The sequence below is a fragment of the Phaenicophaeus curvirostris genome, chromosome 2 (assembly GCF_032191515.1).
Source record: "Phaenicophaeus curvirostris isolate KB17595 chromosome 2, BPBGC_Pcur_1.0, whole genome shotgun sequence".
Classification (NCBI taxonomy): domain Eukaryota; kingdom Metazoa; phylum Chordata; class Aves; order Cuculiformes; family Cuculidae; genus Phaenicophaeus; species Phaenicophaeus curvirostris.
Genome location: NC_091393.1, coordinates 4,291,495 through 4,313,283, shown reverse-complemented (window position 1 = coordinate 4,313,283; position 21,789 = coordinate 4,291,495). Strand labels below are relative to the sequence as shown.

Genomic DNA, 21,789 nt, shown 5'->3' with positions numbered 1-21,789 from the left:
TAGTCCTGCAAGTATTCAAGTAGAAATAAGAAGGAATGGCAAACTCCTATAACCAGCCAACTCTCTACAGAACCCAATGGACTCAAATTTCTGTCTTAGTATTGATTTGTGACCTCTTTGAGAGCCCTAAGGACAAATTAATTATCTCATCAGAAAGCCTGCCTTCCCTCCATACAAAGTATTCATTTTATCTTTCAGAACCATTATTTATCATAAGAAGACACTGTTTTAGGTTATCAGCAGTCTTTACGTACAAGCATACACAAAGACCTGCATACTCATTCTTACCATATGATCCATGTGCTGAGGTTGATAACAATGCAATGAGGTTCTGTGCGTGCTGTTTGGAAGTGTTTCAGAGAATGCTGGCCTTCTGAGTTCTTACTACATCCCTAAAAAACAGAAACAACACCATAAGGGGGAAAATGGGAAACAGGAAAAGACTATATTGTTAGTAAATAAAGTGCAAAAACTTTACTTTTTAAAATTAGACAGAAAGACATAGTGCCCTAAATACTCATTCTAAAGGACTGAGAGGGTCTATCATTCTTTATAATCCAGTATTACAAAGACAGCAGTTAATTTTTTTTAAATGAACACATTTTCTTTTTACTAATAAAAGAAAATCAATGACAACACAAAACCAAAATCTCATCTTTTCTACTTGGAAAAATCAGTTAAAAGTATAGAAAATTATTAAGTTTAACATAATAGAAATAATTCTTAGCTTTTGGCTAAGTATTGAATAAGTATCAGCAGACAGCAGATTATGCCATTCACAAAAGTAAGACTCCTCAAAAAATATTACTTAAATGACCATGCAGCATATTTCGTCCACACAATATCAGGGAGAGGACAGCACAGGTAACCCTCCCTGATTCATTCTGCCATATGAGCCAGCTGGATGGATGCATTCTGCAGCCACAAAGTTACTGGAGTCAATTCTACCTAACTGGCAAGACCACGCACATGAAGAACAGAGAAAAGGCAGGATCATCACTTATTACTTGTGATGCCAAACTGTACCATCACTCATAAAGTTAACCTAAAACATTGCTGAAAACCACAGAAGAACATGTAAGGCCACATCCCACTTCGCTGAAGAAGCTGACTCTTGCAGCTAAGCATTTTTGTCACACTGTTTCACTGAAGGTAATACGATGCCAAACAAACAAGGAACTATACCAGTTATAGCCTCTAGAAAATCCACCTCTGTAAACTTCCAGTGTATGCTTACCTGAGAGCCACATTTGAGACACATCCATATGTCTGAAGGTGCCACGGGCTCACCATCACTCATCCGCCTTTCCTTCAGACATTCTCCACATATTGACCAGACAGTCTGAGCTACCGCTTTCTTCACATGATGCACATCCACTGCTTGGCTCACGTGCTGGCAGGTTAAACCTAGAGAAAATGACACATCCCAGCTTTACTCCATTACAAGTAATAGTTATGAGAGGGAGCACGTGTACATTAGAGGAGCAGAATCTTCAACCGGTTCAGCATTAGGAAAGAAATAGCCAAGAACTAAAATAGGAAAAATCAGCCAGCTGCTCCCCATATTGGGGAATATTAATTTTATGAAGAATATACTTCAGCCTTTCCATACAAGCCTATCCTACCCTTTACACCCCTCATCAGATTCAACTGTAACTCAGGCTGGCTTAACTATCCCATTCCTGCACACTCAAGCTCCTGCAAGGGCAGCCCAAACCTGCCTCCATCCTCTCTGCCCTTCCTTTTTGCCTCTGGGCCCAGCTGGAAGTTCCTTGTTCAGCCAAGCAGCCTCCTGCCACACACACTTGACCTTCTGCACTATGGAAAGGACTGTTCTCCTGCTCCGAAGAGGTTGTCACTGAAGATCAACCAACACTTCAGCCCTTTGGGCAGTCACATAGTGTAACAACCAATCATGTCATAAACAATTGACTGGGGATATTTCTGTTATAAATTCAAACCAGAGAAGTATTTCATGGTACCGCTCATTTGTGGTTTTCATCAGTCAGCATGGAAGTTATAAGCCCTCAACCTTAGAGCAAAACATCACTTAATATATTTACCCGAAATATCATCTGAAGAGTCCTCATCCTGCGGCCTGTTAGGCCTTTTGCTTCTTTTTGGTTTCTCAGGGTTGGCTCTTGATGGATCTTTCACCCGCATCTGTTACTTACTGGAAGAGAAACAACGGTTGCTGCGTTGTCCAAATGCTTCATCGAATATAGTGTGTTTCAACTCTAAAAGAATGAGATCAAATCATATATTCAAACCTCATTAACTTAGTTTTAGGCTTTGAGTAATGTTAGCTGTTACGTAACAAGGAGTATGAACCTGTGACGAAGAAATTCTTAGGAATTGCGCAAGGTCAGGTAGTTACATTACATGACATTATGAAATGCATCTGTAGCAGGAGGGGACACACACTTCAGGCAGCAGTGTTAAATATCTGAGGTACTTTATTTTTGTTATAGTAAACTACTACAGAGCTTCAGCCATATCTGACTAGAAAAACGTCACTAAAATAAAAGCTTCTCTTCCTTAACATCCTCCTTAGGAAAGGATTCAGTCAGCATTTACACTTGCATATTCCTAAAAGCTTTTGAGTAATTTCAAACACTTTAATAAAATACAAAAGTCTTCCAAATCTCATCCTATGAGAGAGGACAGACTGGAGTGTAAACTGACCTCTCCTCTGTTAAACATCAGATAATTCATTATAGATGAAGCCTCTCCTAGGAAATATGGGTCATTAATCAAGGAGTCCTGTTAGGAACAGAATTAAAGGATAAATACTTGCCACTGAACTTTTAAAAAAATCCTCAGATTTCAGCACTCCAGCCATTTAATGACAATCCAAATGTAAATACCCTGAAGGAGTGTAGCTGTGCATCACACAAACAGCTTCTGAGACATAGTATACAGGTCTCTTTTAACAATCTGCTTCACAAAAACAAATGTATGTTTTATATACAAAGCATGCAAATACACAATAGTCAAATATCCATACATTGCAAACCTGTGAACCATTCTATTTAGAAAAAAACACGACATCTCATCGTGGTGTATCACTTACAAGTTAATAATGTCCCCTAGGCCAGCATCACCAGGCATTTTTAACTACCTCATTAATGTATAGGAAGCCTCCAGAAGGTCCTACATTTGGGAATAACAAAAGATATATTCTTGCTACAGATCAAGTAGACAAAATTGCCAAAATTTGGAAAGTCTGTCTACCTAAATCTGTACAGGCATTACTACCAAAGCTCCGAGAGACATGGGAATTAACTTGTATATTGAATTTAGTATTCCCTCTCCTTTCCTATCCATTAGGCAAATCAGCAAGACAGTCATCCATATTGATATTAGAACACCATCACCACTGGTCCCTGGACATTCTTCACTGAAGTGAAGCAGGCGATTTGTGCCCCAGAGCTCCAGTTTCAGGTTCCTACAGATCTGAACAGGCATCCCTGCATCTGCCACACATATTTTATACATGAACATATCAATTAGAGATTACTTTGGACAAGTCAAATTTTGTAGAGTATGAAAGAAATGTCTACTCCCTGCCTCCTTGCACTTACGGCTTCATATGTCCTGAACCTTTCAAACTGCACTTCATTTTTTGCAGAATGCTATGCTTACACATAGCAATCAGTTTTAACTATATTAAATACCATGATGTTCTTAAATTATAGATTTCAAAATGTCCTATACTTAAGGGTATAAAGCTTCAAATGTTTAGATACACAAGTGAACAATGCCACTGAATTCAGCTTTGCTGATTTTGCAGGTTCACAGTTTATGCTCATACAGTAAGATCTGAATACTCCAGCTCTTGACTTATATTATATTCAACAAATGTTAGCATACCAAAAGCAAACCAACACCCATGCATCACAGCATCCTTAAAACTGGAAAAGATGCTTCAGACCCAAACAACTTCAACTGTGTATTTCTACCCTCACACCTTATTATACACATGCAAATTGTTGCACTGCCACTTAGCTGATCACAAGATTCATCAAGACATTCATCAAACAATAAGGCTGATATAGCTGCTGCTAGAAATCCCATGATTTTACACTAAGTTATGTACAGCATAAATAGCAAAGACAGCGAAAACGTGCTCCCTAAAGGAACATAGCTGGGTTTCAGTTATTCAATACAGACATAAATGATCTATGAGTCCATTTCAGCACAACAATTTTTATATCTTTGGACAGATTACATAAGACTGTCCAAACCATAGATTTCACTCAAATGAAAGCCATGTTCATATCATTAAATTTTGAGAGCTTGGGTAACTTCAGGAAAGAACAACTATGGGCCTGACAAGCCGAAATACAAGCAAGTCTTTACCACCTGTGAAATCCTGTGGCCCGCAGGCCAAAAGATACAATCCAGATCGGGGCATGCACAGCCCATCATTGAACCCTTTCTCTCTAAGGTCCTTCAGGAAACACGGAAAAGACAGAGTGTCAGCTGTTACCCCTAATGACTGAAAATGTAGCATTTCTCATCCAGCGTAACTAACACATCCTTAGTGCTTAGAAATGAACACTGGTGTAAGAAGCCAGCATCGACACTGCAGGTTTGCGAACCCGCACCAACACAGAGACTTTTCAGTCTTCTTTCAGTAAGAGCAGGCTGAACAAAATATAACATGGACCATTAGATCAATCAGTTTTCATGAGCACACATAAAGACAGGCACCCATCAGATAATGTCTACTGACCTGTGAGCACTTGTAAAAGCCACAGCATATCAAGGACCTAGCCAGCCAGCACTTGTGTCCGATTTTGAAAAGCATGTAAGTAGGATGAAAGGCTAAGAGCAACAAGCTACTCAGCAAGCACCTTCGATGCAAGTAGCACAGTATATATGCAGTACTCTGCCCTTTTCCACTATATTTGGGGACAGAAAACATGACAAGTATAAGATTTATCAATTAAAAATATGATCAACATTTTAAAATCAACATGCTAACTCCAGGAATTTGATTATTATATTTAATTGTGATAAACAAGGAAGAAAACTAAGGTGCTTCAGAAATTACTTCTCAGAAATATTTCCATTTGTGGGAAATAAAAGACTGAGACTTTATTGGAATGAAAATCCCGAAGAGACAAAGAACAAAGATACTATAAAACACAACTAAGAAAAAAGCAAGAGAGAAATTCTCTAGGTTTTTGTTGACCATAGTCAGAAGTCATTCAGGATAAGCACATAAAGAAGAAATAAACAATTACATAAAATGAACCTGATACACTGAAGATTAAAAACCTTGACAATATTCCTACGATTTGATCCTTTCCAATCCCTTCTCCTAATTCTTGTGTATGTTTAATGAGTAATTTGTGGCTATAGCCATCAACTGTGGAGTATCCTAAAGGAGACAGACTCTCCCTCTTCCTGCAGAAAGAAATTTCCATGCATTCTTGCTTGGAAATTTCTTTTTGTGCTGGGAAAATGAATATGATAAGTTTTTCATTTCATAGGCAAAAAATCAAGTCACTATGCAAATGATATTTGACTAACAAACTTTACATATTAAAAAAAAACCGTACCTTATTTTTGCAGTAGAAAAAAATAAGTTCAGAGGCTATGTTAGCTCCACCCTAGTCTTGATCTGGCACACAGTACATATTTAAAATAAAAATTATGCAGGTTCATGGAAAAAGAGAAATAGTAAGAGCTAAATCTCTTCCTTTCAAACAATCACTTCATACAAAGTTCTTGCCAAATATTCAGATTCTTTGAGCTTAGCATACAAGAGTTTGAAATGTAATCACCACAACTTGCTATTCTCCATTTTTTACTTCTTAAAAGACTCCTAATGGCAGCCTGCCTACAAAAAGCTAAGATCAAAAGCTTCTCACTACAACTGCTTGTTTCCACCTTTCTAGAAAGATCAAACCACTTCAAAAGCAGCAGATGATCTGCCTATCTAATTTTAAAAGCTTCAAATTTGACAAAGTGCCAAAAATCAATGTGTCAAATTTGTTAAGTTAAATCTAAGGTATGCCTAGCCTGAAGTAGTCTATATTTAACAGCATTAATATTTCTACACTCAGAAATGCATGCTCTTCATAAAGCACATATTTAGAAACTAAAAAGAGCTGGATGTAGTTCCTAAAATAAACAATGGGCAGGGGTTAAGTGTTATATTTTTCTGGAACTCAGTAGAGCTGGGACCAATAAAAGATACAAGGCTAGTGTGAACTACAATTCACTTTTCTTTTAGGAAAACAAAACAAAGTAAACCAAAACAAGTGTTACTCCCACTCATCTTTATTCAAGAGAGGTAGAGAAGCAAACTACACCTTGCACTCCTTACTCAGAGGCTGAGTCTGTCCTCCTACAATGTGTACAGCTCACTTGCTAAATTTTGAAATGTGCCACCTTAGCAAGTCTTCCCATGCTGTACCTTCACTATGAAGCCTGTAAGAAACCTGAATCAGATCATCAGTGTGTCAGGGAAATAACCTGCTGTACTGACTACTACCATGTCACTGCTTCCCTCTGCCAAGATCCGCTTCTTCCCTTCTCTTATAGCGTGCCAGCTCTTTCAGGCAAATGCAGCATTTTTGTTCATATCTGCGCAATACCTATCACAAGATTGTTATTGACTCTTGATTAATTAGGAGGATTACACTTACATTAACAGAATGCAAACAATAAAAAAACGGTATAACCACCACAAACTCATCTAAACACACTCACTCTATCAAATACAGCTAAATGAGTCTCCAGGTACTATTTTGGACATAAGACTCTACCAGCAGGACTGGCCATGAACTGTGAAACCAGTTTTGTTAATTATTTCACCAGCAAGCACCTGAATTCAAAGAAGCTGGGGCAAATACGTTTACTCAATGCTTAATTCATCTGAGGTATCCTAAATTGCAGCTGTCTCACCATTTGTAGTCAAACTTGCAAGTTATAATACCATTTATGTTGCTAATGCAAAAAAACCCCAAACTGAAAAGGCACAACAGGCACTGAAAACAGTGAAAAACTAGCACTTTCATGTAACTTAGCAGAGTTGTTCAGCTGCCAACAGCAGCCCACCACCAAAGCACAGATACGTAGACCAAGTCCAAAGGCCAAGATGCTCCACAGCACATCTGCAAAGGGTCTTTATGAGCTTCCACACAGCTGCCAGAGTACAGTAAGAAGAGCCTTTATGGGTCAGCAATGCCAAATTCTATGCAGAATTGCTACATGTTTTAATGCAAGCTGCAAGTTGATCTATTTTGGACATCTGTCCCAAGCGTTACCTGTGGCATTTTGGCTCACTTGCTGTTAGATCAAATGTCACCCAATCAGAGCAAGAGCTGCACCTATCACAGTTAGCAACCAGGCAGTGTCACCCATCAGTAGGCCAAGAGGCTCAGCACTCTGACAACCACTGAAACCTTTGCGGCAAACAAGTCCCTGCTGCCTGCTAGAGCAGTAAAAGGACCAGAACTGCTGACTGGTAGTGGCAGCAACACTTCTGCCCCTGGAAAATGTCATCTGAAATTCTGAAAGTGTCATCTCCAAGATTTTCTAGCCCAAAGGCACATCACACATCATACACCATCCCTGGAGCTCAAACACCAATTCTGACATTATATTAGAGTCCTAAAAGGGCGAGACACTGATGTACTTTTTGCACAGGGAGTGAGACGGAGCCTTTGGACCACTAGATACAACTTTCCAAGTGATAGTAAAAATCCCATAGCATTTCCCACTTTTAATAACTCTTTTTGTATAGCGACCCACACTAAACGTAGTCTGTCAATGTTCACGTTTGCATCCTGTATGACCCTCCTCACATTTCCTACTGATTAGTTCTAAGGATGAACAGAAACCAGACATGTCCAGAAACAAGAATGAAAGGACCCTGCAACTAGATTTGACTGAAGTAAATTAAAGGATTGAGTGGGCAAAAGAAGTAGTATCTTGATCATACATTTTTGCCAGTATCTTATACAAAGGTATTACCGAAAACTTCAGGGATACTTGTCAATATCCAACCTCACAAAGTAAACTGCAACTTTTGCTTACGTTCTCTACCCCACAGTATCTTGGCAGGATAACCATGTGGACAAAAACTGAGGAAAAAAGTGATCCAAGACGTCATAAGAGAACATGACGGGCAATATGAGTAAAGGATGAACTTCAGAGAAATGCTAATTCTGTGAAGGCTTAAAAAACAGTGACTGAAGCACAGCGCGCGAGACAGCAGGCTGAAGCCCACACAATATAATACGTTAGCTGAGACTCATGATATATCCCTGCCTAATGGGATGAGTCGGTGCAGATGAAAGAAGACAATGGCTGCACATAACTTCGCATCTACTCTGGAAGGGTGTTGTGGGAGTTTGCCAATTAATGGGAGTAAACTAGATAAAACCATAAACTAGAACTAGTTTGAGCTCTTTCAAAGTCAAAAGCCTTGCCACCGAGAGTTAATAAGTTCATTCCATTTTCTTCTGCCACACCAACTGCCCCAGTCTGTTTTGATGACACAGCTGAAGTGGAACAACTTGTCCCTGATCTACAACTGATGCTCACAGCAAAACTTGTGAGAAGCCAGCTGCTTTTCTGTGAACCTCACAGATGCAAAACTACAGAGTAACAGTTCTTCAATATTTCATGAAGAAATGTGACAAACTATTTACAACCGTAGTAAACTGCAGACTAACTTCACAAAGGCATATTCTGCTATCAGTTTGGCACATGTTTGTGCTACTGCAATGCTTCCATTTAAAAAGCTAGAAAATGAGAGTAGAGAAATCTTTTAAACACAACTTTGCTTTAAATGCTTTTATGAGACTATTACTAAATGGAAATGGGAAATAGTTGTTAAAAATGACACATAACAAGAATACAGTGCTACACCTGGAGTTATTCCATCTGCTTCTACATTCTTGATGTCTTACTTGCTTCTTGTACATCTGGTATTAAAGTCCCATCATGTGGACAAAGTTTAAGCATGCAAGCACCAACAGAGCTATAGCAATAGCAGGATAAAGTCCTAGGGTAAAGGACATCAACAGCAAAAGACTGAATTAAGTTCTAAAGAAAATCCAGGACTCAGAGAATCAAAATATTAACTCAAATACAACGCAGAGAGTTGCAGTAATGTGTCTAAAACACTGTGCCTCTGATTAACTGAGAGGGCAGTCACCAGGCTGTCGTCTGATCACAGAACCATAGAATGGTTTGGGTTGGAAAGGACCTTAAAGAACACCTAGATCCAACCCCCCTGTCACAGGCATGGACACCTCCTACTAGATCACGTTGCTCAAAGCCTCATCCAACCTGGCCTTGAACACCTCCAGGGATGGGGCTTCCATGACTTCTCTGGGCAACCTGTGCCACTGCCTCATTACCCTCACAGTAAAAAACTTCTTCCTAATATCTAAATCTCCCCTCTTTCAGCTTAAATTCATTACTCCTTGTGCTGTCACTGCGCTCCCTGATAAAGATACCGTCCCCAGCTTTCCTGTGGGCAAAGACCTGATCGCCAGGCACATACCGGTCTGCATTTACTGAAAACGCAACTTCAGGCAGCTAAGCACTCACGCTGCGGCCACATGCACTGCCTGATGATAAAAGCTGTGGCATAGGGAGCCCATTGCCTGCCTTGATGCAGCCAGGCACCCTGGCAGCTGGGCGGCGATGGCATCACCAGGCCGGCGTATGCCACCCTGTCAGCATGGGGCAGAGACAATCACGCCAGCCTCATGACACAGAACTGCAAGACCATTTTATAGCCACCTGAGCTCACCAGCTTCCCTTAATGCTATGTGAATGGAGCTTATGTTTAAACCCAACCAAAGGCAATGCCACTGACTCTCTCTGATTTAACAGACTGAGAATCATAGAATGGCTCTGGTGGCGGGGACCTTAAAAGATCATCCAGTTCCAACTCCTCTGCCATGGGCGGTGACACCTCCCAGCAGGCCAGGCTGCTCAAGGCCCCATCCAAGCTGGCCTTGAACACCTTCAGGGAGGGGGACACTGGGCAACCTGTGCCAGCGCCTCAGCACACTCATAGCGAAGAATTTCTTCCTAACATCTAACCTAAATTTCCCTCCTTCCAGTTCAAAGCCATTCCCCCTCATCCTACCACTCCCTGCCCTTGTAAAAAGTCCCTCCTCAGCTCTCCTGTAACCCCTTCAGGTACTGGAAGGTCACTATAAGGTCTTCTCAGACCGTTCTTGTCTCCAGGCTGAACAATCCCAACTCTCTCAGCCTGTCCTTACAGCAAAGGTGCTCCAGCACTCAGATCACAGAATCATAGAATAGTTTGGGTTGGAAAGGACCTTAAAGATCATCCAGTTCCAACCCACCTGCCATGGGCTGGGACACCTCCCAGCAGACCAGGCTGCCCAAGGCCCCATCCAACCTGGCCTTGAACACTTCCAGGGATAGGGCAGCCTGGGAAACCAGTGCCTCACCCCCCTCATGGCGAAGAAATTCTTCCTTATGCCTAGTCAAAATCCGCCCCTCTCCGGTTTATACCCATTCCCCCCTAGCCCTATCACTACAAGCTTTTGTGAACAGTCCCCCCGCCAGCTTTCCTGGGACCCCTTCAGGTCACTATAAGATCTCATCGGACCCTTCTGTTCTCCAGGCTGAACAACCCCCACTCCCTCAAAGCCTGTCCTTACACGGGAGGTTCTTCAGCTCTGGGATCATCCTCAGGTCCCGTTCCCACAGCTCCTTATCCTTGCCCCACGCTGGGGGTCCCGGCTCCGGACCCGGCGCTCCAGGCGGGGTCCCCAGAGGGCGGGATCCCCTCCCCGGCCCCGCACGCGCCGCGCGACCCGGGGCCGCACCTTCCGCCAACCGCCGCCCGCGCGGGCCCCGCGCGCGCGCACCGCGTGTGTGTGTGTCCCCCACCCTTCCCCCCGCCACGACTCCGCGCGCGCGCGGCCGCCCCCCCCGCCCGCGCCCCCGGGACGCGCTCCCACCCCCGCCAAGGCGCCGCCCCCTCCCCGCGCGTGCCCGGCCGCCGCCCCCCCCGAGGCGCGCCCCCCGCCTCCCCTACAGCCCCGCCACCCACCTCGCGCGCGCGCGGCTGCCCCTCCGCGGCTCCTCCTCCTCCCCCTCGTGCCCGCCTCGGGCGCCGCGCGCCCTCCTCCTCCCCCTCCACGCAGCCCACGCGGCGCTTCCTCCTTCGCCCCGCCCCCCCCGCCCCCCCCTCCCCGCAGCGCGCGCGCGCGGCCGCCATGTCGCGGCGCCTCGGCCCGAAGGACGGACTTGGCGGGGCGCCCCCCGGGCTGGCCCGGCTCACACACACCCCCACATCCTCCTCCTCTCCCCCCCGGCAGGCACGGCGAGGCTCAGGTCGAACTAACTGACACTGGCTTCCGAGAAACTTGATTTTCCAGTGACATAGAATCATAGAATCATAGAATAACCAGGTTGGAAGAGACCCACCGGATCATCGAGTCCAACCATTCCTATCAAACACTAAACCATGTCCCTCAGCACCTCGTCCACCCGTGCCTTAAACACCTCCAGGGAAGGTGAATCAACCACCTCCCTGGGCAGGCTCTGCCAGTGCCCAGTGACCCTTTCTGTGAAGAATTTTTTCCTAATGTCCAGCCTAAACCTCCCCTGGTGGAGCTTGAGGCCATTCCCTCTTGTCCTGTCCCCTGTCACTTGGGAGTAGAGCCCAGCACCCTCCTCTCTACAACCTCCTTTCAGGTAGTTGTAGAGAGCAATGAGGTCTCCCCTCAGCCTCCTCCAGGCTAAACAACCCCAGCTCTCTCAGCCGTTCCTCATAAGACCTGCTCCCAAGCCCCCTCACCAGCTTTGTTGCTCTTCTCTGGACTTGCTCCAGAGCCTCAACATCCTTCTCCAACACTGGGAGAAATAAATCTTCCTCATATATGTCCTCTGTCCCTACTGGAGGAAGAGATTATTTGTTATAAGTTACTAACCTAGTATATCTTTGAACATTATGTATAGTTTTTGACATTTTAGAACTAAAGCATAGGATTAGCTTGCATAGTAACTTTTAGCTAGGCTGTGCCTGGATACTTAGGCTTAAATAAGGACTTTCAACACGGCTGCGGTTAGAAAGAATGGGAAAGAATGTGACTGCATCTAATTAAGACAGATAGAAAGGACTAGTGCAATGACAAGGGAAAGAAAAACCAGCCAGGACCAGATGCAACCTTGAAGAGATGCCCAAGGAGTCTAAGAGCGTGCGCAAGGAGAGTTGAGAACTTCACCGTGAAGAAGACTGCAAGCCTTCCTCCAGAAGCCCCCTGCCCAAAACCCCCAGAGGGCAGAGTGCATGGCCAAGGGAAGGAAACAAATAAATTCCGGGAACTGACTATAATAGACACACCTCTTCCAGGAAAAGTGATGAATATGTATGCTTTGATTGTATATCACCTTTGTGAATTGAGCTGGAAGTCACACGCACATTAGGTGGAGCTCTCCCCGGCATGCCCGATGTTGCATAGAAGGATACCTTACTTAATAATCAAATTGGCATTGACTATTGAGTCTGGCTTTCCACAGCAGCAAACTAATAGACACTGGCTTCCAAGAAAATTATTTTCCAGTGACATTCCTTCTTCAACACTGGGGAAAGTAAATCTTTCTCATGTATGTTCTCAGTCCTTACCTTGAGTACTTCGTTCAGTTTTGGGCGTGACAGTATAAAAAGGATATCAAACTACTGGAGAGTGTCCCAAGGAGGCCACAAAGTTGGGTGAAGGCTTTAGAGTGGACAGTTGTACCTAGAGGGTCTACAGAAGGGTCTGGGCCCTGGGAGGATTTTCAAGATATCAGAATCAAAGATGCAGTACTTAAAGGGGGCCTGCAGGAAAGATGGGGAGAGGGGTCTTATCAGGGAGTGCAGCGATAGGATGAGGAGGAATGGTTTTAAGCTGAAAGAGTGGAGATTTAGATTATATATTAGGAAGAAATTTTTTACTGTGAGGATGATGAGGCAGTGGCACAGGTTGCCCAGAGAAGTCATGGAAGCTGCATCCCTGGAGGTGTTCATTCCAGGTTGGATGAGAATATGAGCAACCTGACCTAGTGGGCGGTGTCAAGATGATCTTTTAAGGTCCCTTCCAACCCAAACCTTTCTATGATTCTGTATCTCAGCTGAGGGACAGGCAGAGTAAAGGGTGTCCAGCTCACAAGGGGGGAGCTAGTAGAAACAAGGATTGAGATTAAACTCAGCATGTGGCTAGACAGCAAGGGGGGCTTTATTCGGACAGAAGACAAATCTGAATTAAGGACTGAGAGATAACAGTTCTACTGGAATAAGATTATCCCATGATAAAGCATAGAGAAAAAGGAGGAAAAGAGTGAAGTGGCTGTGGCAACCCTCAGAAACAAAGGATGGAGAACCTGTAGCGGATCTGCCAACAAACAGCCTGAAATAATGGTTAGAGAAGCACTTGGAAGTCATTGTACCAAGCAAAGACAAAGACAAGATGTCAAGAGTATTGTTGAAAGAGGTTGAGAGATTAAGCAGGATTTGATTTAGGTAGGATGAATTCTTTAGGCACTGCAGTGACACTGATGTCAACTAAGCACAAAGATCTGCAGGCAGACTGTAGACCACGTAACAGAGGAGCCCTAGACATGGGTTGTGAACACCACGTTCATGCAACCTGTATGTGAAAGGGAGAAAGAATATGGAACAATAATCTGAAACAAACTAGATCAAGAAGCAGGTCCTACCTTCCTTGCACAGGACAGATTAGAGAATGGTTGCACTGTAAGAGCAACAACTAGATCAAACGTTTAAAGAGAAGGGAGAATAATTAACATGTGTGAAGGGCATAGTGTGAAGTGAAGGGGAGTACATTCACTTAGCACAAGAGATGAGAACAGAAATATCTGGGAGAAGTAGAACATCAGCGTCGGGGCACTGGCAGACTGGGAAGGCAGGCAAAGGAAGTGCAAAAGGTGAGGTGAGAAAATGTTACCCAAAGGAAATGGTTTAATTTTTGTGCAGAGAGTGGGGACAGCAGGCTTCGTGCACAGGTTCCTATTGTGTTGGGGAAAATGGGATATAAATCAGAGTTGGATATTAGGAATATGGATTTGTCACAGAGAGCAGCCAGGTTCCCAGCTTTTCTCCAGAAATACTAAACAATGCAAAAGCAGAGGCAAAAAAACCTGCTGCTGAGATTGAATAATGTCTTGGGTTTGGTAATGAGAAAAAAATGAAGGATCGAGGGCAGAGAAGAAACACAAAGGGCATCTGCAATCAGAGGCATTAAGGAATGAAAAGAGAAAGAGAGAGAATGCCAAAAGCAAATAGTAAAGCATGGCAAAATACTACAGGAAGGGTGAAAAGCTTGGGGGCAGAGGAGAACCCAGATGACAGTCAGAAAAAGAAGATGTAGTAACAACAAAAGTCAGAAAAGTCAGTATGATTTGATGAAAGTATGCAAACCATTTCTTTGGTCAATGCAGGTTTCAGTCAAATGAGAAGATGAGGATAAGGAATGTGCAAGGGTAGATGCAGCTGGGTAATCAGTTGGGAAATGAAGCCACTAGGGACGAGTGTGGGAGGCTGGGCAGAAATGGAGAAAGAGTGAGATTTAGAAAAGGTGAAATGAAGAAATCTGTTGAGGAGGGATTGAGTGAGTGCTGGATGATAGCGCAAGAGGAGAACTGAACGTGCTGATTCCCACCCTTTCATTGACTGGGGGAGTTTGCCCAGCTTGGTCTCTGACTTCAAACTCTTGTCTTTCTCACGGTGGCTAGTGGATCGTTCCTGTTTCTGCAAGCAAGTTAGTGTGTGCTCTCTTTGTGTGTTATATATATATATGATGCAGGGTCAAATTAAAACCATGTATTAATTTCTAAAAATGCAACTTCATGCTCCTTTTTGCATGCTTTGTGGTCATTGTAGTGATATACACAATAAATTGAGAGTAACTGTGGTGGTTATTTTACTACAAATAAAATTTACAGTAAACTGTACTTCAAAAGAGAATTTGTAGAAGCAGTCAATGTATTCTACCCATACCTTGTTGAAAATGGAATATAAACTTCAACTCATATGTAGATATACTGCTTCAAAGAGGCAATTTGCAAATGCCTGTCAAGGAGGCCATATGGAGAGGCTGGCAGAAGGGCAGCTAGTGAACCAGTTATTTGTGCCAGGTTCAATTTGTCACACTTTACAGTACTGAGAAATATTTTGTTCTCGTTTTGAGATGGAAAACTCTCATTAGTAAAGGTTCTACAACATACTCCTCAAAAATGCATTTTTTACAAAGACAAAAAGCGTAGCTCATCTGCTGTTGAAGACTGGAACCACTGGTATGTAATTCACATAATCTATTTAGTACATAATGGTATGTAGTAAATACAGAGTACTGATTTAAAACGTGTTGAAGAGAGGGACCATTATTCCTCCATTTCAAATACGTCTTGGCCATCAGTCCTTTAGGCTGTAAGGCCAACGACAGCTTTCAAAACCAAAGCATTTCGGAACTAGGGATGTGCTTCTTACCCCTGGACCACAGCTCCAGTGGCTGGAAGGGGCAGCAGCAAGGGTGAAAGCAGTGCAGGCCAGTGCTGAAATTGCCTTTTCTTCTCAGGTGTAACACTGAGGGCGTTTCTTGGAATTACTTTGAGTGGATTTGGCATCAAAATTCCTCATCCCTATTTAGTCTCTTGGCCTTTGGTACTTTAAGGCTTTTCAAGAGCCTGGCTCCGTTGTGGAAATCACGCTGCTTGGGCAAAGTGGCAGTTGGTGGATGTGCTGAACCTAAAGGCAGCAGCTGCCTCCTCAGCCGTGTCTGGTGCTGGAGTCCCATGCACGGTCCCATGCTTGGCTTTCCATAACTCCAGTGAAACCCAGGCATGCCTTGAAGAGGTGGGGGGATGCCCTCACTGGCCACATGAAACACTGAGATGTAAATTCATCACAGAACCATAGAATGCTTTGGGCTGGAAGGGACATTCACAGGACGTCAAGACCAACTCGCCCTGCAAAAGCAGGGTCATCTTTAACTAGATCAGGTTGCTCGGAGCCCCATCCAGCCTGACCTTGGATGTTTCCACAGATGGAGCCTCCGTTACCTCCCTAGGCAACCTGTTCCAGTGTTTCACTACCCTCAGCGTGAAAAATGCCATGTTTATATCCCATATAAATCTGCCCTTCCTTAGTTTAAGGCCATTACTCCTTGTCCTGTCACAACAGGCCTTGCTAAAAGATGCAAGCATACAAATATTTTATTGACATCCAGTCATACTAGATATTGGGAAGAAGTTTTTTTATGCTGAGGGTGGTGAAAAACTGTCAGAGGTTGCCCAGAGAGGTGGTGGATGCCCTGTCCCTGGAAACATCCAAGTTCTGGTTGGATGAGGCTCCGAGCAACCTGACTGGGTTGAAGATGTCCCAGATTACAGCAGGGGGGGTTGGACTGGATGACCTTCATGGCCCCTTCCAGCTGAAACCACTGAAGGATTCTATAAATTGTCAGAAATCAGAGGGATTCACGCAGGAAAAAAAACAAAAAGAAGAAGAAAAACTGGATTGTTTTTAACCCAGCCAGCCTGGCGACCTGTTAAAAGATTTTCACCAGACTGTGGGTAACTCTAGGCTTGCTAAGAAAACTTTAAAGAAAACCTCAAGAACTTCCACTAACTTATATTTATTTTTAATCTATGCCTATACTCAAAGTAGTTTAACCTTTTAATCATTAATTATTAAGTCTAATACCTAATCTAGGTTTGAGGTTTCCTGCACAACCTGGTGATGCAGCTGGATGGGGCCATACAAAAGGCTACACATAATTCACAGTATCCTAGTATTCTTATAATTGCCATAAAGATTACTTTCCCAACACCGGTTCTGGTTGTCCTCTCAACACAATACTCAATTTACCACAATCCACTAACAATAATATGTAAGTTTTACATTGTTACATTCATCATAGAATCATAGAACAGTTTGCGTGGAAGGGACCTTAAAGATCATCCAGTTCCAACCCCCCTGCCATGGGCAGGGACACCTCCCACCAGACCAGGCTGCTCAAGGCCCCATCCAGCCTGGCCTTGAACACCTCCCGGGATGGGGCAGCCACAGCTTCCCTGGGCACCCCGTGCTGTGCTGTACCTGTGCTCTCATTGTGAAGAAATTCTTCCTTATGCCTAGTATAAATCTGCCCCTCTCCAGTTTATACCCGTTGCCCCGAGTCCTATCACCATAAGCTTTTGTGAACAGTCTCTCCCCAGCGGTCTTGGAGCCCCTTCAGGTACTGGGAGGTCACTATAAGGTCTCCTCAGAGCCTTCTCTTCTCCAGGCTGAACAACCCCAGCTCTCTCAGCCTGTCCTCATACGGGAGGTGCTCCAGCCCTGGGATCATCCTCGTAGCCTCCTCTGTTCCCGTTCCAACAGCTCCATCTCCTTCCTATGCTGGAGATTCCAACGCATCATTCCTTAACGCTTCCCGGTCGGTGCTTCCCGATCCTCTGAGCGGGATCCCAGCCCCGGGTCCTCCCTCTGAGGCGGAGCCCCGGGACCCAGCTCCTCCCCGGCCGCCGCGATGCTCGGTGCGGGGCTACGGGCGGGTCTGGGCGCTGCGGGGCTCGCCCGCCGCTGCCTCTGCGCCGGGGCGGCGCCCAGCCTCTCCTACCGAGAGCTCAAAGACTTGAAGAAGAGGGACGTCCTCCACATTGATGTGCGGGAGAGGTGGGAGATCGACAGAGATGGAAAAATCCCGGCGTCCGTCAACATCCCGCGTGAGTTCTTGCGGGCGCAGGCGGTGCGTGTCCCTTCGCACCGCCCGGGGCTGTGCGGGACAGCCGGCCAGAATTAGGGGATCAGCTTTGCTGCAGCTGGTCTGTGTGGTTAATTATCTCGTCCTATAAATCTGACTTGTATCAAGAGAAAATATGCAGACAGTCTCCGGACATGGATGAATAAACCGAAAGGATAAACGCTCTCTTAAGAGTTCAAGAATTTATTGATATGCTTAGTAGCCTCGTAAGATGTAGCTGTTCAAGGTCGGGAGAAACCCTGAAGGGAGTCTCCAGATATGGTCGTATAACCTAAAAAACTAAGCGTTCTTTGAGGAAATACACGTTTCTTTGTCTAAAATTAGTCTATATACCCACTGCTTTTGTAAGATCATAGAATCATAGAATACTTTGGGCTGGAAGGGACCTTAAAGATCATCTAGTTCCAACCATCCTGCCATGGGCAGGGATGTCCCACTAGATCAGGCTGCCCAAGGCCCTGGGATGCCATTTTAAGAGGGGCATCTGATTCAGCGCTGAATTGTAAAATAAAAATATTATTGTCTTTGCTTCAAAGACTTTAACCTTTTCAATATTTTACCAGTGAATAGCTGTTTCTCACAAGGCAGTGAGAGAGCAAACTAGACAGCTGCTAGTATAGCATCATAGCGTGGTTTGGTTGGAAGGGACCACAAATGTCATCCAGTCCAACCCCCTGCAGCAAGCAGGGACATCCTCAACTCGGTCAGGGTGCTTAGAGCCCCAGCCAGCCAGTGTGTCAGGCTAAAACTTTCCTCCAGAGGATTTAGAAGCCTTACAGTGTAAGCCTGTCAGTGCATGGAGAATAAATGAGACTTTTTTGTTCTGTATTTCTCAGTGGGTGAATTAGTGGAAGCTCTACAAATGGACCCAGCAGAGTTCAAGGAGCAGTACAATCAAAAGATGCCATCCAAATCGGACCCTGTGATTTTCTCCTGTTTGGCAGGAACAAGAAGTAAACAAGCAACCGCTTTTGCCATGTCTTTGGGTTTCAACAGGTATGACTTGTATGTGTAAGGATGGGATTAATATGGCCTCCCCTCATGAAGCAGAACTCATACTCAGCTTCTTGTGGGCAAGAGTAAAAATTTAAATGTGGAATATGAACTGATATTTGAGTTACACATTTCCTCTTGTCTCCACTGGACTTTGAAAGACATCACTGAGTGTTCCAGCAAAGTGGGGTGCATTGCCCTGTGAAACCACCCCTCAGCAGCTCTGTGCATCCGCTGCAGGTGATGCAAGTTGCTGCAAGACCGTGCTGCCACCAAAGGTTCCTTCCGCCTCTTAGGGCTCCCTTGCCGAGACATCACTTCCTTATACAGCTTCATAAGCACTAGTCATGAGATGCAGGATGATTGGAGGGTTGGAGAACTGCTCGCTTTGGTAGGAGTACAGTCTTAAATTAAATTAAACAGTTTATGAAACCACACCCTTTGTTGAATTGCAGTCCTGCCTGTACAGTTCACTGTTAACAAAGTTCACCTTCGCTTCCAGTAAAACACTGGATTGTTTGCCAGGAGTAAAGCAGTGAAGGCAATAGCTAAAAGGACAATGAGATTGATAAAATGAAAGCAGAAGCAGCATTTGGCTGGCAGGATTGTTAGACCTGTGCCAGAAGATGCCTTGCTGGCTTAAAGACTGCAGATGGAATTTTATAAATTGGTGGTTTGCTCATATTTTTGCTGAACTGCAGTTCATTAACTGGAATATCCCTGCTAAATCTAAGTCAAAAGTATGGAAACGCATTCTTGTTTTACAAATATAGTTTTAATAAGTGAAAAATATCCTCCGTTGCCTGTTTATCATGCTGCTGAATTGAAGGAGTCAGTACTGTTTTGCATGGTGGAGCTTTATTTTCTGGAGTTTAGCTTAGTGCAGGCTTGTGTCAGATCTATACAGCATGTAGGTTTGCAGGGAAGTAAAGGTCAGCGTGCTGCATTTATTTGGTGATATTTGAAATATTAGACATAACAACATGTAAAGTTCCGACTGCAGTGAGTTTGTTTCTCTTTTTAAAAAAAGAAGCGGCAAACTGTGTCATTAATCCAGCTGCTACTACTTGCTTGATGTTTGATCTCCAGCATTGTGTCATTCAGAAGAAAAGAGTTAGAACACACTACATGGAAGCAGACAGTATTAGAGTACAAGGAACGCTGATCTGGTTCACTGAAGCTAGGTCCAAGCATATTTGATTACAGAGGATATCTGTATATCTGTATGTCTTTTTTCTCTTGCTGTCTTTTTTTGGGTTGGGTTGGTCTTTGTTTCTTTTTTGTCATGCCTCGTAGTTCCTGGAAGAGTCCTTCTTAACATTCTGTCTTACGCATATTTTCAGAGTTCAGCAGTATGCTGGTGGCTTTGAGGATTGGGTAAAACATGAACCTCCAGAGAAAAAATGAAGATCACTGCCCCAACTCTTGCCCCATCAAGGCTGCCGGATGGTTTGTAGGTTTTAGCATTCAACCTGTGCATTGCACTTCCGCAATCCAGCCCACTCCTGTTTTGTGTAAATGGACGTTCACTTTCAGATAGCCATGCATATCAACTGCTTGGTTTAAATAAAATCTGAAGACTATGACATGAACATAGGATGTTAAATTTGCTCCGCCTTTGCTTTGAGCTGTGTTTTATGGTGAAAGCATGTGAAGAGAACCTAAGTGCTTATTATGTTTACTAAGATTTTTGTATTATTTAGATTATGGCTCCTTAAACGAATGGTGGGAGGACAAATAAAACCATCCTTTCACATACAACTGCATTAGGTAGTTTGTTTATAACAGTTAAACCGCAGATATTCTAACAGAAGCGGGGTAACCGCCTTGAGAACAGATTCATCATGCTGCATGTGTAGCTGGAGTTTTAAAATAGTCATCAAAGATTACAAGTAGGGTGATTGCAAGGCCAAAACTTCATTACTGGTTGGAAAACACAAAGGGAAACTGACCTGATGCTAGACTATATTGTGGGATTCCTTGTTTCAAAAGTATGTCCATTTTTATATGTGTATCTGCTTCTGAGCACAAAATGCTACAGCATTTAGCCAACAACTTTTTTTCCCTCAGCAGCTCAGTATCAAGTGAGAACTTGCCTATATTTGAAGTTATTATTACAGAGCCATAATCATTTTAGGCTGGAAAATTTGAGGTGTCCAAGGCAGTTACTAAACTCTCTTCCTTCTTGCATGTATGTTAATTTGTGTGTCTTAAACTTTAAAATTATGCATCCCACCCCCACCTATAAATTTGCATAGTCATAATTGTAAGGATTTGTTTGGTTTTTTAGTGCTGTTAGCAGCTATGGGGAACTAGCAAAGGTGACTTCCTTTGACCTCTCGAAAATCTAAGTCCTAGCATAGAAGTTCAGGAGACTGCAGGATGTCTGGAAAAAGGAACTAAAACGTCTGGTTCTGCTTTAATCAGTACTGCAGGCAGCGTGCTCTTACCATACAGTTCTTCCATTCTCCATGGTGAGAAAAACATACGCTGATGTTTAGGGAACAGAGAAGAAAAAGTAACTAACCTTACTAGAATTTTACTTCTATTAAGTCTCACAGTCTCTTTGCAGTCCTTCTTTTTCTAGACAACTCCCATAGCTGGCACAGCCAGCTCTTAGCTGTGCTGCCCTGATAGTGTATCTTACAGGGGTTTCCGTTCTCTCCTCTTTGCTAATAACTGGAGACCCTAGAGTGTAGCTGCCATAACAATGAGTAACCAGTACATTTTTCTTCAAAGTCTCATTGACCTTCTAGCAGCCTCATTGCTATACCTTCTAATCCATTAAAAAACCTGATCAACTTAAGAACCAGAATTTAGACTAATTTCCAGAATAATGGTTTAGTTTAACTGCTGAAATAGTGGGAGTAACATGAAATTAAAATGTCAGGATGAGTATGGGTGCTAACCTTGTTGTTACTTTGCAATTCTATCTTGTTCTTGAAAGGTCTTTTTCAGACTGGATCAGGGGGAGTAATGGATGCAAACAGCTTTGTTGGATGTAGCCAAATCCTAC

General features: G+C 43.7%; 2 protein-coding genes across 7 annotated transcripts in view; one reads left to right on the top strand and one right to left on the bottom strand.

Moving 5' to 3' along the window:
- Nucleotides 1-11,102, bottom strand: part of USP45 (ubiquitin specific peptidase 45) — a 56,175-nt gene extending 45,073 nt beyond the window's left edge. For 2 of the 6 annotated variants that reach the window (XM_069851136.1, XM_069851141.1), the window contains exons 1-4: nucleotides 4,739-5,988; nucleotides 2,064-2,173; nucleotides 1,238-1,407; nucleotides 289-392 (exon numbers count right to left, since the gene is read on the bottom strand). In XM_069851136.1, the coding sequence (XP_069707237.1) occupies nucleotides 289-392; nucleotides 1,238-1,407; nucleotides 2,064-2,163 (374 nt within the window). In that variant the 5' untranslated portion in view covers nucleotides 2,164-2,173; nucleotides 4,739-5,988. Of the gene's footprint in view, nucleotides 1-288; nucleotides 393-1,237; nucleotides 1,408-2,063; nucleotides 2,176-4,738; nucleotides 5,995-10,924; nucleotides 10,937-11,065 lie in introns of those variants that run through there. The other 4 variants (XM_069851137.1, XM_069851139.1, XM_069851140.1 and 1 more) reach the window with 4 other exon arrangements.
- A 6,444-nt stretch (nucleotides 11,103-17,546) lies between these two features.
- On the top strand, nucleotides 17,547-20,534 carry TSTD1 (thiosulfate sulfurtransferase like domain containing 1). Its single transcript, XM_069850928.1, has 3 exons — nucleotides 17,547-17,742; nucleotides 18,617-18,776; nucleotides 20,117-20,534. Exons 1-3 carry the CDS (start codon nucleotides 17,547-17,549, stop codon nucleotides 20,178-20,180), a joined length of 420 nt encoding a protein of 139 aa, XP_069707029.1. The 3' UTR covers nucleotides 20,181-20,534.
- Nucleotides 20,535-21,789: the final 1,255 nt, after the last annotated feature.